Source organism: Anabas testudineus, chromosome 1 (assembly GCF_900324465.2).
Source record: "Anabas testudineus chromosome 1, fAnaTes1.2, whole genome shotgun sequence".
In the NCBI taxonomy this organism is placed as follows: Eukaryota; Metazoa; Chordata; class Actinopteri; order Anabantiformes; family Anabantidae; genus Anabas; species Anabas testudineus.
Window position 1 is genome coordinate 18,870,758 of NC_046610.1, and position 17,049 is coordinate 18,887,806.

Consider the following 17,049-nt stretch of genomic DNA (forward strand, 5'->3'; position numbering starts at 1 on the left):
TCATTGCACTCTTTATAGTTTATTAGCATTTTGAACACTACAACAGAATGATGATCAGCCTAATTAACACAAGCCCAGATGATTTATTTATTCATTTATCTATGTTCAGGGAAGCGATTACTCATTTAACAGAAGTCGAAGCAGTCACTCTGCCACTTTCTTTTCCTGCCTTACCTAGACCCAGGCTCCAATCTGTTGCTTCCAAATTATTCGTGAATTAATTGTGGAACTTCAGTACAGAGTTCAAAACTATTTTCTTTAAATGCACAAAAAAAGAAGAGATTAATCTTGATTGGAACAGTAGACTATTACTTACCTTGTCTGTAGGGCGTGCCAGAAGCAGTGCTGGACTCAAACAACAACCCAGCATCATAAAATACACTCATACTGTTCTTCCCTCCACCTGGTGTGCAGCCAGTGTCATACTTATCTAGAATGTCCCAGACCTGAGGTAACAGAAATATAAAACTGAAAAAATGCAGTCCCAGTGTTTGGTGCTCTGCTGGGTGCTTATTTAGAGCCACAGGCTAACACAGACGTCTATACTTCGGAAATACTGAAAAGTGAACATGTGCAGTTTGTTTAATGTAGATTTCAAAAGAATTTCCTTCAAATGTTTTCAAAGATAGCAATGGAATAAAGCAACTACCTTTTTCTGAGTGAGCTGGTGCTTGTAGACACCTTTGTCCACTGCCACCAGTCCCACTGTGGCCTCTGGATCTCCAGTGACCTTCAGACTAAATACTCTCTGAGGCTCATAGGATGGATCAGATCTTGTAGATTCCAGCTTCAGCTAAAGTGAAAGGAAGGGCATGAATGAGATATCGTTTATATGCCTCTGTGTTTAAGATAGCCAGAAGTATTATGTTTTCAGTTTGTCCATCCATCCGTCTGTACAGCCATCACATTTTTGTGAACACAATATCTAAGAAATGTTTTAACCTCTTAGGACCTGGCGTACACATGCGTGTACACATCACATTTTGGGTTCTTGTGCGTGCAAGCTGATCGCAATTGTAACACAGCCTTTGACAAATACACATTGGTGTGTAAAGAAAAAGGCATGCTAGTTTTAATACAAAATATTTTGAATGTGTTATAATTTGTTGCTGTAGACATATGATGTCTTCCTGAAACTGTTTGTGAAAAGATGATGCTTAATTTTTATACTTATCACGTTCCAATAAGCCCTAATAGCAAAGCGAAATAAAAAATGCATATCAAATTAGAGCTCGGGTCTTTAGAGGTTAAAGAAATGCCTTCAGATTTGGCATACCTGTTACCTTGGACCCAGTGATGAACTGATTACATTTTTGTGGCCAGATGTCAAAGATCGAGGTTAGACTAAAATTGCGTTGATAAAATTGTGGCCCATATGTGATATGTAAAGAACACTTGGGGGGAAATGGGTGGCCAAAGATCAGAGTTCAAGGTTGTAATGACCTCATCATTATGCAGTTCTTGTAAACTGAAACAGTATCAGTATCAGGAATGTCCACTTGGAATCAATGATGAACTGTTTAGATTTTGGTTGTGAAATGTCAAGATCACTGTCACCTCATGTATGTCCCATTTTCCTCAGATCTACATCTCAGAAATGTGTGGAAAGAATTTCATCTGCATAAATTGCATAAATGCAATAAATTGAATAGAATATGGGTCTCAACAGACATGCGTGTAAACTACAACTTCACTGGTTGGTGGAGGCATACAACCAAAATGTGGTATGCCTCTGTTATTTGTCAAAGCAGTTATACACATAAAAATGTTTCAGAAATACATAACTGCAGACATGGTTGATTAATTTAATTAGATGAACTCTTCATTGGTGTCTGTCTTACCGAGCCCATGCAGGAGTCCTTGACGTCCACCCAAATAGAGTCTGACACCACTTCGTTATCACTTGGATGGTAGTAGGCTACGATGCGGAAAGATGGGAGCATGTCTTTGGTGATGGGAACATTCAGGGATATTAATACTTGACCTCTTGTCCTGTAACGGCCATATTTCACAAGCTGACCTCTGCTCAGGATCTAAAGGCAAAAATCTTGTTGGTTTATTTCTTATTTTGACAAAAGTAAACAAAAACACTCTCAAATTAAAATTAAAATGTCTTTATAAAGTAAGAAAAAGGGTATTGAATAAGTGTTCACCCCTTTAAATTATTTTTACCTTATTGAAATTATCTCTTGGCCAATTAAATAATTGTGACTTCAGTTGGTTTAGAAATCTGGAAGTTGAGTCATGGCAACTGGACTTCCTTGTTGTTAGGTCGAAGTCCAGTTGCCATGACTCCCAGATAACTTCACGTGGACAACTGAGAATCTTCACCGACACGTTGTTTTAGAACTAACACATTTATTGAAATGGGGATCAATGGAGTGACTACTTATTCACAGAAGTACACGGTTACAGGATTTAACTCACCAGGTAAGTGATATCGTTGTCTTGATTTTGCTGCCTGTTGAGGACGAGGTTCATTTTGAGGTTCTCTCCTAATTGAAGTTCTCCTGTATTTACACCTACAAAAGGAGCATTTTGTAACAAGTGTAGTGTTGGTACAGACTTACACTGCCATCACCTTGTTTTACCATCTGGTGTTATTTCATTGTTTTCTTTACCTATGTGGATGTAGTTGTTGCTGCTGGTGGTATATGGGTAAGCTACCATGGTGGCCTTTGATTGTCTTTCCTGTGAAACACGACGGTCATTGGTCCTTGCCTAAATGTAGAGACAGTGGTAAGAATATACATACTAATAAATAAAGACATACACTAAACGTTATAGGCTTTCCTTTTAAACATTTACCTGGTCCAGCTTAGCTTAGCCTAGCCTAGCAAATAAAGGGACCATATTATGCTTTTCGTGTACTTACATATTGTACATACAATTCTGAAGTTAGGTGCCCACATTACACATTACAATTATAGACCCAAAGCTTGAGGTAAATGTTTGTTTGCATGCTTGCTGATAGTGAAATGCCCAGGTTTGAGTCTGGCAAATGTACTTTGTTATCAAAAGTTTTAATTTCTTTATTTATTGATTTATAATTTTGTGTGAAAGTCCATAACCAGCCGACCATTTTGGGCACGTACAGCTACCAAGTACATTTTCCCGACCACCATTTCAGCGGAGCTGCCACTGCTCAGCTTATGGTTACTGCTTGTTCGAGTGTTCTTACTCTCAGATGTAAGAATATTCTTTCCATGGCTTTCAGACATTGTTTTGAAGAAGTTGTTTTTTTTGTTTGTTTGTTTGTTTTTTCGGCAAAGATAAAACCATAAAACAACAACGGCTATAGTGTGTTTTTTTCAGAGCAGCAAGAGACTTTGAGGTTTTTTTTTTATCGAGTTATTGTTTAGCCCATGTTTTCATATGGATCACATATCTTTCTCTACAGTTTATTGAGACAGCATCTGAACCTGTTGAATGGTAGACTATGAGTGGTGCCGACAACCACTGTTTTCCACTAGCTGGCAAATCAGAGCAGAGTGGAAGGAAAGTGTGTCTTAAAAACTCAAAGGAGCTCAAATGAGCTGTTTAGTATTAAGGGCAGAGGAGCTGTTGCATGTGATTGAGGTAAAAAAAAAAAAAGTAAATTATTAAGGTAGGAGCAGTTAACATGCCACTGACTACACAGTACAGTGTCTGGCTCTAAGGACTCTAAGTTAAAAAGGGTAAAAACATTTTTAAAAACATTTTGTAGACTTACAGTAATTGACAGCGTTGGATCTCTTGCCACTGTATTGACAGTAAGCCTTGCCATGCCATTGGCTGCAGTGATGCCCTGTACTGCACCTGGCTCCACCACCACTGGAACACCTTGTGCTGGAGTTTCATCAGGATTTAAAACTTCAACCTGTCATCAAAGAAACAAGCAGCTGAGAAATCAGAAAAATATCTGTATTATTGAAGCATTCAGTAAATTACATTATATTAAGGGCAACCCAGTGTTACTAGATTTCTTTGTCTCTCAGTGTTTACTAGCTGAGAACTAAGAATTATAGCTTTAGTAATATACATCCATCATCCATTATCCTAACTGCTTGTCCTCTGTCACAGGAATGCTGGAGTAATAGGCAGGGTACTTGTACTAACCACTACACGACCGTGTAGCCCTCAGTAATATACAGTGATCTAAAATGGTAATTTATACATTTATACATTTTCTCTGTCTCTGAAGATCTGCCTTAGCATCATAATGAATGAAGGTCCATTATTAATCAAATTGCATTTACAGTCATTATTTAAGAGCTGGGCAAAAGCATGTGCTTTTTCAAAATAAAAGATTAAATTTTAAATAATGAAATTTTGGATTTTACAGCATCAATAATTTTTGTAGTATACATATAGTCATACTATTGCATTCAGTTTATATTAACTGAAAAAATGCTTTACCACAACATCAAAGGACATTCCTGGTTTGAAATAGTTGGGTGTTCTCCTGAAGTAGATGGTGTAAGGTGATGTGACGATCTGGATACCTCTCAACTCTGTTTCTACCATTTCACCAGCTGTGATCAAATAAACAAATACATGTACACACAAAATCAGTTTTTGTATTATATTCATTCATAGTCTCCAAATAATGTTCCATTAATTTGTGGACTATGTGGAATATAATTTGTTTCTGTTGTTATTTTTGTATCAAGACTCTCAAGTTATCTGGGTTTCAATGTACTGTAAAGTAAATTTAATGAACTTCTTATAGCTTTAAGATTCAGGTCATTATCCTTTTTCCATTTTCTGGCACCCAACTTCTTTTTTAATTCCTATGCTATATATTCAGCAATTACAAACACACTCTGTCTTTCTTACCGCTGTCTGTGAGCACACTGACAGCTACATATATAGAACTGCCCACCACCTCGTTGATGTTTGGGAAGGTATGTGTGATGTGCTCTCTCCTCAGTGTGACAGCTCCGCGACCATTCTCGATCTAAAGTGACATAATACATTATTGCATTTTAATAATACATGTAGAGTATAGTGGTAAAGTAATGCAGTCAGTTAACAAACTGAAGGTTATTATGTCAGCATGACTTTATTCTGAATAATCATAAATACTTAAATTATATAGGCTACTTAAATATTTATATTTGCAGATGGGAATATAACAATGAGTGAAATGGCAGCGGGAAAAAACAGCAAATCTGTTAGTAATGGTTAAAGCCAATACGTAAAACAATATCTTTAAAAGACTAAATGATCAGTGAACTGACAAACTGAATGACAGGAATACAGTTCAATTTTATGTTATTTCTCACCGCCACTGTCTGAAGAGAACTGGGAAAGCTCTTTTTTTGACTTTCATGAAAAAGCCCGAATACTACATAGGCCGTCCCATCCACCTCCTCACCAAACAGATATCTAAAACCACAAGAAATGGACATGAAAAAAATTGAATGTTAAAAATGTGACAACAGCAAATGAAAAACAAGCTAAATTAGCATTCCACTTCATACGATATATGAACATCACTCTTTATTATCTCCTCCAATTAATCTGCCATTTAACCCAGATCTCTAAAGTATTGTGTAAAACGAAAACCTCCACATACGTAGCTTTAATGTTGATGGCGAGTGTTGGACTGTCCACGTAGAAGAAAGTGCTCATAGGTGTCAGTTGAACCTCAAAACTGGGCAGCACTGTAAAATAAAATGCATTTTATTGTGTCCGACATTAAATAAACATTAACTGAATGTTATATATGTTTTATAGTAAATAACAGTTCAGGTAAAAAGGGACTCACCATATTCTTTGACCTCGAAGCTTGCAGAGTAACTTTGCCGAAGATTGCTGTGAAACTTGGCCACAACTTTCCACAGTCCAGGACTAGAAACACACATACACACAAAGTCCAGCTTCAGAGATCAAGACAAAAGAGCAAGGGCAAAGAGCAAAAAATACCAAAACAGAAAACGCAACACTCAAGATGAGGAAAATAAAACTTTTTAAAGTTGTCAGGTTGGCTATTAGCATCCTGACAACATAGTTCATCCTGAGTATTTTGTTGTATTTATCTGTCCATTGGCAATTAATGTTTAGATTATTATACATATACCAAATTAGAATGCATTGTATTCAATAACACAATACAAAAGAATAGGTAAACACCTTATAGTTTTAAATTAGAGAATTAAGATCTCGTTCCAAACTGTTACACATAAGGCCACAGTCGCTTGGCTTAGTCACAAGCACCTCTAAAACTGTAGAGTTTTAAAGGGAGGGGCTCCCCAGTGAACTGTAGTTCACCAGTTAACTGTAGTTCACAGTGGAGGGGGAGTTTTCACAAATGCCATTTTAATGGAGATCTTAGCCAAAGAAGCATCAGTTAGCATGCACACTAGTCACATTTCCCTATTAATACATGTTACACTCACAATGATTTTCCAGTTGTACCATCCAGTTGTGCTTACATTACATTTAGTCATTTGGCAGAAGCTTTTTTCTCAAGGAAAAATCATGAGAATTGACTAATATTGATTCCTGAAATTATTGGCCTGTATTGGTACAGCCCAAAATACTGTCAAGTGTGTAGGCTACTGCAGATTCAGTCCTCACACTAAAGTTGAAAGTTTTATCCAAACTTTGCACACTATATTAATCAAATACTTTTTATTTGCACAGTATACAATTGATTAATAGTGTGACTCTCCGATATGTGGCCTCCAGACCAGGTGGACGTGGATGTCAACAAGTATTGAAAACAAAAAATGCAACTATTCCATTATTTGGTGATGTTTTGGAGTTTGGAGTAGAGAAAGGTACTTGTAACTAACTAGGTACTGTTAAACATGCAAAATGTAAATCACTCGCAGATATGTGACAAAATAGTATTGGCACTTTAAACAGCATGGAGACAAGTATGATGAATGAATCATAACAGTGAAAGCCCTACGGCTGACAGTTAGTCTGTAAGCTGAACAAAACAAAACACAATTACAGATGTGTTTGCCAGTGTTATACAACATGTTTTCACTGAGACAATCACCGCCACAATATCTTACAAAAAATGCCCGTGCCAGTGCACGATCGCCTCCTTGGATAAGGAGGTGCCAGCTGTGTATATCTGAGAAATATACTTTTCATTTTCCCTGATAACCAAGCAGGTAGACTCATGATATTATTTGCATCCATGATACTGTGACAAAAAGACAGGAGTGCTGGCAGTGTGAGTGAGCAAGTTGTCATGAAAATCAGACATTGCTTTTGAGTATTGGTTCAAAAGAAGATTTTTAAAAAAACAAACAAATGAAACCGGCCTGGACAGATGGTACCCCTAGAAAAGAAAAGCTGAGTTAACTTTTAGTATTTTATTTATTTATTATTACTTTAGTAAGTTCCACCGTATCTTAGTGACTTTTGTGACTTTTTTTTTCTTTATCAGAAGGGTACCAACAATTTTGTCCATGTCTGTAGGAGTCATTCCTGATGCTAATCTCAGTTTGAAATCTCAGTACACAGCCACAGTAGTTTTAAAGTAAAACAGTCAAGGTAGGATCGAAGTGTAGACTTTCAGCTTTATTTTCAGATCATTATTATTATTGTTTTAGCATTTACCATTAAGGAATTACAGCCATCTTAAACACAGTGCCTCCAATTTTAGCCATGAAAAACTTCCTTTATTTCACGGTAAAATATAGAAGCACAGATGCAAATAAGATAAAAATGTATTGTTCACCTGACAATGTCACCAAGTACATAATCTCCATAGTGGATCCCTGATTTCAAAGGGGTTTGTTCAAGTGGTAGAACGATGCCGTCAGGAGTCTAGAAGTAAACATTGAACAACCATTAATACTCAGTCGCTCTAGCAAAGACTTTTCAACAAGCTCTTTGTCTACAGTTTGTGTCTTGTCTAATCAGGTCCTAATAAAACTATTCTATCCTCTCCATTCTTCCTTTACACAGGGGTTTTATTAAAACTCTTGAGCCTTATGTGTTCAATTAATTAATCTTTACACTGATATGCTAATAAATAATTACATTTCTTTGTGTGTCTGTCAAAGATAAAATACAATACCACAATCTCAATTGCAATAGAAGCATCAGTTTGGGTTTGCTCATCCCTCTCTACAGGCTCCATGCGGGGGGTCACTGCAAATATCCTGTAACGAACTGAAAGAGAAACTATACTAAGAAATGTGACTAATTATTACTGTGTGCCATTACTATATTTCACATTTGAGAAAGTAAGCACTTACTGTAATTCACAGTGGGAACTGTATCACAACTGAGATATTTTCTGGTTAGTTTCTTACTAACTGTACAGTTTGTGGACATTCTTACAGACAGGTGTGCTTTTGATCACTGAACCAACCTTTACTACTGGGGGTGTAGATGGTTTTGTCTGTCTGAATGAAGATGTATCCAGACTGGAAGGACACTAAGACGACCTTCTCCAGCAGTTTGTCAGGGAACTGAGCTTGCAGGTAGACAAACTGCTTCATGTTGGGATCCTTATTGAAGTCTGCTGCAGGGACCTCAAACAGACATGATGAGACAAAATATCAGTGTGTGAGGAGCAGGACCAGTTTACATGAGGAGTTAATGAATTCCAAGTAACAGTATCATGAACATAAGAATACTGGAGTTACCGTTATTTGTCCGAATTGTTGAAAGTTGTTTGCAGCATTAAGAGTCACAGATGTAGCTGCCAGCCTTTTGTTTTTGGTTGGATGGTTCATCACATTAATATCAACCCTCATGTCTGCTCCAGTGCAGTCTTGACACTCCACAAAGATGTTTTCTGCTGTTCCTACTCGCAGCAGGTTAGGAGCAGACATCACCTGCCTGCAAAGCAACAGGAACATTTGAAAATGAATGCACTGTAGGCACTGTGCTTGTTTTAAGAATGTACTGATTTTATGACAATTTTTTTGATTGTACATGTTTTATGCTCTCTAAAGACACTGTAATGCCAATAGAAGGTTGTCCCTGTTTTTACATATGATTTAATAATTGGTAATATTACAACACAAAATTACTGAGATGAAGGATTTTAGCCATGTCATCCAGTCTGTCCTAACTGTATCAAAACACAGTGGTTAGCAAGGAAATTTGAAATTAAGTTTTAATCCTTTTTATTTGTTTTTTTTTTTGTACAAATCTCTTGATCCTGTCCTTGACAATCCCCATCTCTTATGTTCTTAATGTGGGAACAAGAATTTTAAGTTTAATTTAAATGATTTAGTGCAACCCCGGAGAGAATCTTTAAAAAATAAAATGACAAAGTATAAATATAAATTGTGTATATTCTCTAATTTTCTTAGCTTTTCAATTATTTTAATCAAATCAACATAATCTTGTTTTAACTTGAAACCATTAGAGGACAGTCATAAGTAACAGGTTAGGAAAAAAAATTAAATACACATTTCATTATGCCTCATGACTGATGCATGATGAAATGTTTTGCTGTCTGATGCATTCTACATTACAGTGCTCATATCCTGTTTGAATATCAAAAAAGTGATGCAGATCAGACAGGTCTACTTACAGTGGAGCTCCATCAGCCAGACTAGTCAGGAAGGCAAAAGCCAGAGAGGCCAGCAGCCACAAAGTAGTCCTACTCATCTTCTACCTGATCCTGTCTTCCTGCCACTGTAGAGGATTGCTCTGCAGCTTGTTCTTTTTATTCTCCCAGCTCCTCCTCTTCACTGTCTGTCTCTCTTCCCAAACTTTTCAGTAGGGGTGGCTGTGGCTCAACTAACTGCCAATCACAGGATTGGTGGTTCGATTCCTGGCTGCCACGTCCTAAAGTGTCCTTGGGCAAGATACTGAAACCCAAGTTGCCCCCGGTGAGTCAGGTCAGCTGCATACTGTAGCAGCTCTGCTATCGGTGTGTGAATGTGTGCGTGTGAATGGGTGAATGAGACGCAGTGTAAAGCGCTTTGAGTACCAGCTAGGTAGAAAAGTGCTATATAAGTGCAGACCATTATTTACACACGTGTAAACTCTGAACTACTTACATGATTTCCCAGCAGCTGTTGACATACCGATAATTTGGCTAAATTTTATCTCAGGACAAAATAAACATGAGAAAATCAATGAGGGTGTATATGTTTGACTGATTTCTACACTTAACACTGAACTAACTGTTATTACTGAATACCAGAAAATAGATCTAACAGATATTTTATATTATTACAGGCTATAGGCCACCAAGGTGCCTTAGTTACACTGAAATACTATATAACTGGTAAATAGGGAAATACAAAATACAAGGACAACTTCAGTAGTGGCCTACTTGTCAACTTGTTGAATGTCAGAAATTAAGTTTGGCACTCATTATGTAGAATGTAAAAAGGCATGCATTACATAAATACAGTGGCAAGAAAAAGTATGCACACCCTTTGGGATTACGTGGAGTTTTGCATGAATTGGTCATAAAATGTGTTCCGATGGATGTGTTGCTGAAAGCTGTCCTGCCCTTTAAAAACACACACCAGTTTTGGGATTACTGTTGCAGCACTATTGTTAATCTCCTTAGGCGTGATTGTCCTGCAAAGATGACTGCAACAGAAAACAGAGCAGAATAATAATAATAATGTATACTTTATTGATCCCCTTGGGGAAATTCAGTTGGATTGCCCAAGGACACCTCAGCAACCACACAGGATGGGTGATGCAACAGGACAATGATCCAAAGCATACAAGTAATTCAACAAAAGAATAGCTTAAACAGAATACGCCTTCTGGAGTGGCCCAGTCAGAGTCCTGACCTCAACTCGATTGAAATACTGTGGCATGACCTTAAGAGAGCAACACACTGAAACAGTTTTGTGAAGAGGAGTGGTCCAAAATTACTCCAGATCGTTTTGCAGGTCTGATCTGCAACTACAGGAAATGTTTGGTTGAGGTTATTGCTGCCAAAGACGGGTCAACCAGTTATTAAGTCCAAAGGTTCACATACTTTTTCCACCCTGCACTGTGAATATTTACATGCTATGTTGAATAAAAACATGAAAACATATAATGTTTGTGTACTATTATTTTCAGCAGACCTTTTTATGCCAGATGTAATGTTGTGGGTCATTTCCAAATAGTTAAATCTTATTTCATCAGTCCAAAAACATGTTGCCAATACTGCTGTGGAGTGTTAATATGCTCTTCCACAAACCTCAGGAGTGCATCAGTGTTATTTTACTAAGCAGCAGCTTCCTTGGTGGTGTCTTGCCATAGAAACCCTGCATGTTCAATGTTTTACCTACTGTAGACTCATGAATACACGTTAGTCATTTTCAATGATGCCTTCAAATCTTTGCCTCTCACCTGGGGTTGTTTCTTTCCCTCATTGATGACTGTTTGTTTTTTGCTCTTAGGGTCATTTTGACTGACCCCCCATTTCTTGGTAGAGTGACCTACAGTCCCAAAGTGTCCCCATTTGTAGATCGTTTGCCAAACTGTAGACTGATGAATTTCTTTTAAACCACTTTGTAACCCTTTCCAGCTTTATGTAAATTATCAATTCTTGATCATAGATCCTCTAAAACATATGTGTCAAACTCACGGCCCGTGGGCCACATCCGGCCCGGCGAGATCATTTCTATATTATTGTTATGAATGGCCCGGCGATATGAAGCTCTGGTAACACAATAAACTACAGATCCCATAATGCAGCGCTTCAGCTGCCTTGCTGAACACATTCCACGTTAATAAAGTTTAGTTTATGATGCTGCAAGTTATTATGAAGCTGGTCCTCACGATGCCAAGTAATGTTGAACCATATTGTTACAACGGTGTTCGCAAATACGCACTTTGCTGATAAACTGAGTTCACGGAGCTTTGGTGACTTTGACGAACAAGAAAATAATTTGGAGTTGCTTCACAACACATTTACCGTCTATGTGGAAACTGCACCTGTGCAGATTCAGATGGAGCTGATTGAGCTGCAGTGTAATGACTGAAGGTAAAGTAGGACACTGCAGGACCCGCACAGTTTATTCACTCCATTCCCACAGAAATGTCCCAGAAATGTCGTAGAACAAATCTTAGTGAGAAGCTGTTCTCAGTGATGAAGACTAACAAAACAGCCTCACTGGTGAGAACCTGCAGTCCATCCTGAGAATCTCCACAACACAGAACATCACAACAAATATAGAGAGCAAAGTCTTTTGGGATATTTACAATTTAAGTTTATTTTTCATATAAAATGACATAAGATTAAAGAAATTTTAATGTTTGTTCTTTTAATGTTTACTTAATTTCTAACTTAATATATAATACATAATTTAGAGAGGATATATTTCTGTAGAGAGCAAAATAGTATAAGTTTTTTAAGGTTTATGTTAAAAAAAAAGTTAAGTTTTAAAAGTTTTAGTGTGTTCAATAAATATTTATCCTGTTCGGCCCGCGACCTAAAGTGTGTTTTGGATTTTGGCCCCCTGTGCAATTGAGTTTGACACCCCTGCTCTAAAAGGTCTTTTTGGCAAGGCATGGCTCACATTAGCAATTTCTTTTGTGTGTGTGTGTGTGTGTGTTATTTTAGACACCTCACATGACTTATATGAAGATCAGATAATAATCAGACAAAACTGCAAAATTCCATACTAATTTTTAACTTTTTCTTTTTGTTTTAAAAAAATCTTTTTTAAAATGTGTTACCTATCAACACAGTTATACTGAAATTTAGATTGAAAAGGGAAAAAAAATATTTAAAAGAACAAATAAATAAAAAGTATTACATCTAAATGTATGTTTTTGCACTTTATTAAAATACAAACGTAATGTATTCAGTCTACATTTTTACCTTCACAATGAATTGCTTATTTTATTGAGTCATTGTAATTTATGTTTCCAGTGACAGCCTGTCAAACATCATGTACAGTCATTTACGTTCACTCCCTATAAAATTTTGATTGCTGACGATCAATCTATATATTCAACTTGACCTGATTAACTGCTGCTTATATCAGCTCTTGAGTTGATTATTTTTATCACAATTATTTTTTATCAGATTTTATCACAATCATCTAATTAAATAACATAAAAACACATTTACTTCTTTCTCCTTGCAACTCTCCCATAAAGCTTTGACTGGTGTAGAACCCGAGCAACAGTAGTTGCATGAACAGTCTCTCCTATCTCAGTTGCTTAAGCTTGTAACTTCCTCAGAGTAGTCATCGCCGTGTTAGTGGCCTATCTCACTAGTCTTATTCTGGCACAGTCACTCAGTTTATGTGACGGCCTGTTTTAGGCAGATTTAGACGTGCTATTATCTTATCATTTCTTGATGATGGATATCACTGAACTCTGGGGGATGTTCAGCACCTTGGAGATGATTTGTAAGATGACTTCTGCTTTTCAATGACCTGTTCTCTGGGTTGTTGGGATGGTTCTTCTGTCTACATGGTGTAATGGTTGCCATTATTGAAAATTATTGATTTATTATGTCAATAAAATAATAAAGAATCCAAGGGGGGGAATACTTTATATACTTTTTGGCACCCCTGTCTGCCTAGACAATGAGGACTGGAGCCCTCTACTGGTCACACACATCAACACGTAACACATTCACTCCATATCATTGAGTAGTACTGGCTCTTTGAACTTATGCAGGAGATTCTTTGAGTTTAATTACGATGCATACAGTAGGATATAAAGCTGCCATACTGTTTTATTTTGAGTAGTGACTGCTGTTTGATGTTCAGTAACAGATGTGATAATTGACTCATTGGCTCTTATTCATCCTGCACAAGGGACTCTGGCTAGTTTCATCAAGTTGGTTTTCTATAGGTTCACCAAGGAAGGGACCAAGCAACACTTCAGAAGAATCTGAGAATACATCTACAACATGCTCCTCCAAATCTGTTGCTACAATAACAATAGTTTTGTTAATTTGCTCACTTTCTTCAGTGATTTTCTAATAATCTTTCTTGGTTTCTTTCAGCATTACCATACTATTCTCCTCTAATTCATCATCTTTATTGTCTGGGAACTGTGTACACAGAATGTTAACACTCCCGTTTTTAGGATTGTGTAAGGTCTGTCAATGGTGACAACGTCATCAAGCACAGCTTCCTCTTCATAGTCTAATATGTCATAACTGAATGTCTTAAACTGCTATGTTTGGATTTTCATTTTGGGGAAAAAAGTGTGTCTTTAGGTACATCAGTTGTCCGTGTTGCTTCTCCCTTGCGCTTTTGTACTTGTGTACTATTGTCAATCAGCCCCAGTTTCTCTCTTCGGGTCTTCTTTTCAGCATATTTCTTGTTTTTGATATTGTGCATTTTACGCTTTGAAGGTCAAGGATCGTCACGGTCAGATGTTTCCTAACTGTTACTGGTGCCCATTTCTTTCTTCAGTTTTTCCAGCAGAGAAAATTTTTTTTTCTGTTCAGTTGCATGCTGGTCTTGATTTTCCAAACAAAAGTGCCTTGCTGCAATTTGATCTCCATAGGCTGGCAAGTGGCCATTCTCTCAATGAAAGTTGCATCAATCTGAAAAAGAGATGAATCATAAATGTTATAATTCCCGACACCCCTTACACACACACAGACACACAGGTATATTACCTGTATTGGGTTATATTAATCGCTTTTAAAAAGCAATCAGTGATGCTAGGTATATTCATTCATTGGTCCAGCAAGCTAGCAAGCAAAAGCCATGGTGCAGTCAGATTACGTTCTGCATTAGCGCTAACACCACTAGAAGCAGTAGTGGGTGCATATTGATTCATTATAATTACTATTAGCAGTGATTAAATCGTTACACAGCCACAACAAGACGCGCACAGGTGTTTGGATTTAGATTAGCATTAGCTTTACATTGTACAGGGGTCACACAACAGAGCCTAGCTGCATCATTAGCTGTGTTGCTGTAACTCTACTTCATTTCAACGTGGGTGTTGTGTTAGCTTACAGAACATGCCACAAAAACTCGTTAAAGCTACTGAAAGTGACTATGGCACCCATATGGATGCAGTAACTTATTTATAATGATGTCGCTTTCAATTACAGCACTAAAACAGACCTTTCCCAAACTAAAAGCTCCAACCTCTTTGGCACACAGCTCACTAAAAGTTATGCTAAGGCTAGAAGCTAGCCCTTTTACATTGTGTGAGATGGACTGTAGTAACCAGTTGTTCTTCAACAGCAACCATCCAAAACACAGAAATGACTCAAATTATCCTCCTTCATTCTTGAAAGGCATTCTTCAAGGACAGCACGATTTTGTACAAATCTCAGGAGAAAATCAAGGCCCGAGGCTGAGCTGTGGCGCTAATGGAGAGAGAGGAGACAACTGTTAATGAAGTGACACAGTGTCTGGTTGTAACCTGAAGAATCATTAATTATATAAGTGTCACGTTAAACTCTTTTCCTTTCCTTTTCCCAGTGGCAGCTTCACTCCTGCTCCCCGATGATTCATTCGTCTTTCTCTGATAAGCTCCTGCAGCCACAGCAGCGTCTGTGTCTGATTAGTCAGAGAGCCAGAAGACGGACGAACGACCGACAGCAGCTCCCTGCTCTCTAATTATTAAACCCGAGCCTTCGTCAACCAATCCACGTGACGCACACACACAGACGTTTCTGATTGGCGCAGAGGGACCAGGTGATCGAGCTCATTTGCATATGGACAGCCAGGTGAGCGTGGGAGCAGGCGTTTTTCAGCTGTTCCGCGTGACGTCGATCCCGGACAGTCGTGTTGATGTTTTCCAGGAGTGTCCGCCAGGAATAAACACAGCAGGGGACCGGCAGGTAGGCTGACTTACACTGACTTACACTGAACTGAGAACATTTGTCCCGTTAGAGCGAAACAAACGCGCCGAAACGGTGTAGAGGAGCTCCGAGAGTCCACCTGTGCGCGGACTCACCTGTCATTCCTCAGCAGCAGCAGCAGCAGCACACACCGGTTAGACAGGTGCAGCAGGAGCCGTCACATTCCTCCGTGAGCACACAGCCATGGTGGGTGTGTAGTCACAGTCAGTGGACTGAGGATTAGGGGAGTTCAGATGTTCAGCCTGGTTAATGACAACACACGTTGTTCATAGGAGGACAATAACTGGATAAAGGCCAGTAGGTCACATGAATACAGACATGAACACCTGATTCTTCTGCGTCCTCAGTTATTATCAGTACCTTTTACCTTTCTCAACACGACTTATCCCGTAGATCCCCATGTCTGTTCGACGAGTTAAAATCTACTTGTAACCCACTCCTATAAGTTACAAGTTTGAATTAATTTAGAAAAGGATTTCTACGGTCGTCCCAGCTTGTTATGGTGAAGACTTTCATGTGTAAAGATACGTTTAACTCTAGCACTGCTATCTATTAAATGTCAGGAAGTTAAACTTAAATAATGCTCTTTCATAGGAACGTCAATCTATAGAAAAGCAGCACATCCTGGATGCAACCAGCAAATATTTGGTGTTTTTGTTTGTTTGTTTGTCTTGATTGGTTATCAAACTAGTTTAGGAACTATTGCAGATGTGAACACTTGCATGTTGACTGAAATAAAATGTTGGACAGTGCTGGGAACCATTTAATCAACTGCTGATTTGGCCGTTTATCTCTTTTTTTCTTCCAGATGCTACACATTTTGCATGTAAATAATGTCCGTCCAGATGTAAGAACAAACACCTTACAGATCTGAAACTTGGAATTCCTTAGGAAGGTGAGTTCAAACTGAAGACTTAGTCTTAGGCTGAAGTCATATGAAGTCATATGATCTAATCAGCGTGGAGCTGTGTGCTGTTTTGTATGGTATAATTAGCTGTAGTGTTGTTCTGGCTGCCTCTAAACAAATCACAGTTTTGTCCCAAATGACTTAAACCCTTCTTGTACACTCACTGGAAATGATTTGAAGATTTCAGACCAAACCATTACTGAGGCTGTTATCATCAGTTTAGTTTAATGTTGAGTCATACAGTTACTGACCCCTGTGACAGTGTGGCATGTGTGTGTTGTCCCCTCCCCAGGTGTCTATCAGCATGGCGATGGAGGGGTTAACACAGCAGTCAGTGTCAGCGCTCGTCTCCACCGTGTTGTCCCTGCTCAGCTTGACTCTGCTGCTGCTGCTGTGTGTCATCAAGAAGAAAAGAAGGATGGAG

At 38.2% G+C, this 17,049-nt stretch overlaps 1 protein-coding gene across 1 annotated transcript in view; it reads right to left on the bottom strand.

The window, feature by feature from the left end:
* Positions 1 to 9,630, bottom strand: part of LOC113162371 (complement C3-like) — a 30,478-nt gene extending 20,848 nt beyond the window's left edge. The window contains exons 1-16 of the mRNA XM_026360456.1: positions 9,500 to 9,630; positions 8,601 to 8,796; positions 8,324 to 8,486; positions 8,027 to 8,121; positions 7,685 to 7,773; positions 5,753 to 5,835; positions 5,561 to 5,648; positions 5,268 to 5,370; positions 4,819 to 4,939; positions 4,399 to 4,514; positions 3,713 to 3,859; positions 2,622 to 2,721; positions 2,428 to 2,522; positions 1,842 to 2,033; positions 650 to 793; positions 317 to 446 (exon numbers count right to left, since the gene is read on the bottom strand). Of these exons, the coding sequence (XP_026216241.1) occupies positions 317 to 446; positions 650 to 793; positions 1,842 to 2,033; positions 2,428 to 2,522; positions 2,622 to 2,721; positions 3,713 to 3,859; positions 4,399 to 4,514; positions 4,819 to 4,939; positions 5,268 to 5,370; positions 5,561 to 5,648; positions 5,753 to 5,835; positions 7,685 to 7,773; positions 8,027 to 8,121; positions 8,324 to 8,486; positions 8,601 to 8,796; positions 9,500 to 9,576 (1,939 nt within the window). The 5' untranslated portion in view covers positions 9,577 to 9,630. The remainder of the gene's footprint in view (positions 1 to 316; positions 447 to 649; positions 794 to 1,841; positions 2,034 to 2,427; positions 2,523 to 2,621; positions 2,722 to 3,712; positions 3,860 to 4,398; positions 4,515 to 4,818; positions 4,940 to 5,267; positions 5,371 to 5,560; positions 5,649 to 5,752; positions 5,836 to 7,684; positions 7,774 to 8,026; positions 8,122 to 8,323; positions 8,487 to 8,600; positions 8,797 to 9,499) is intronic.
* Between the last annotated feature and the right edge of the window lie 7,419 nt (positions 9,631 to 17,049).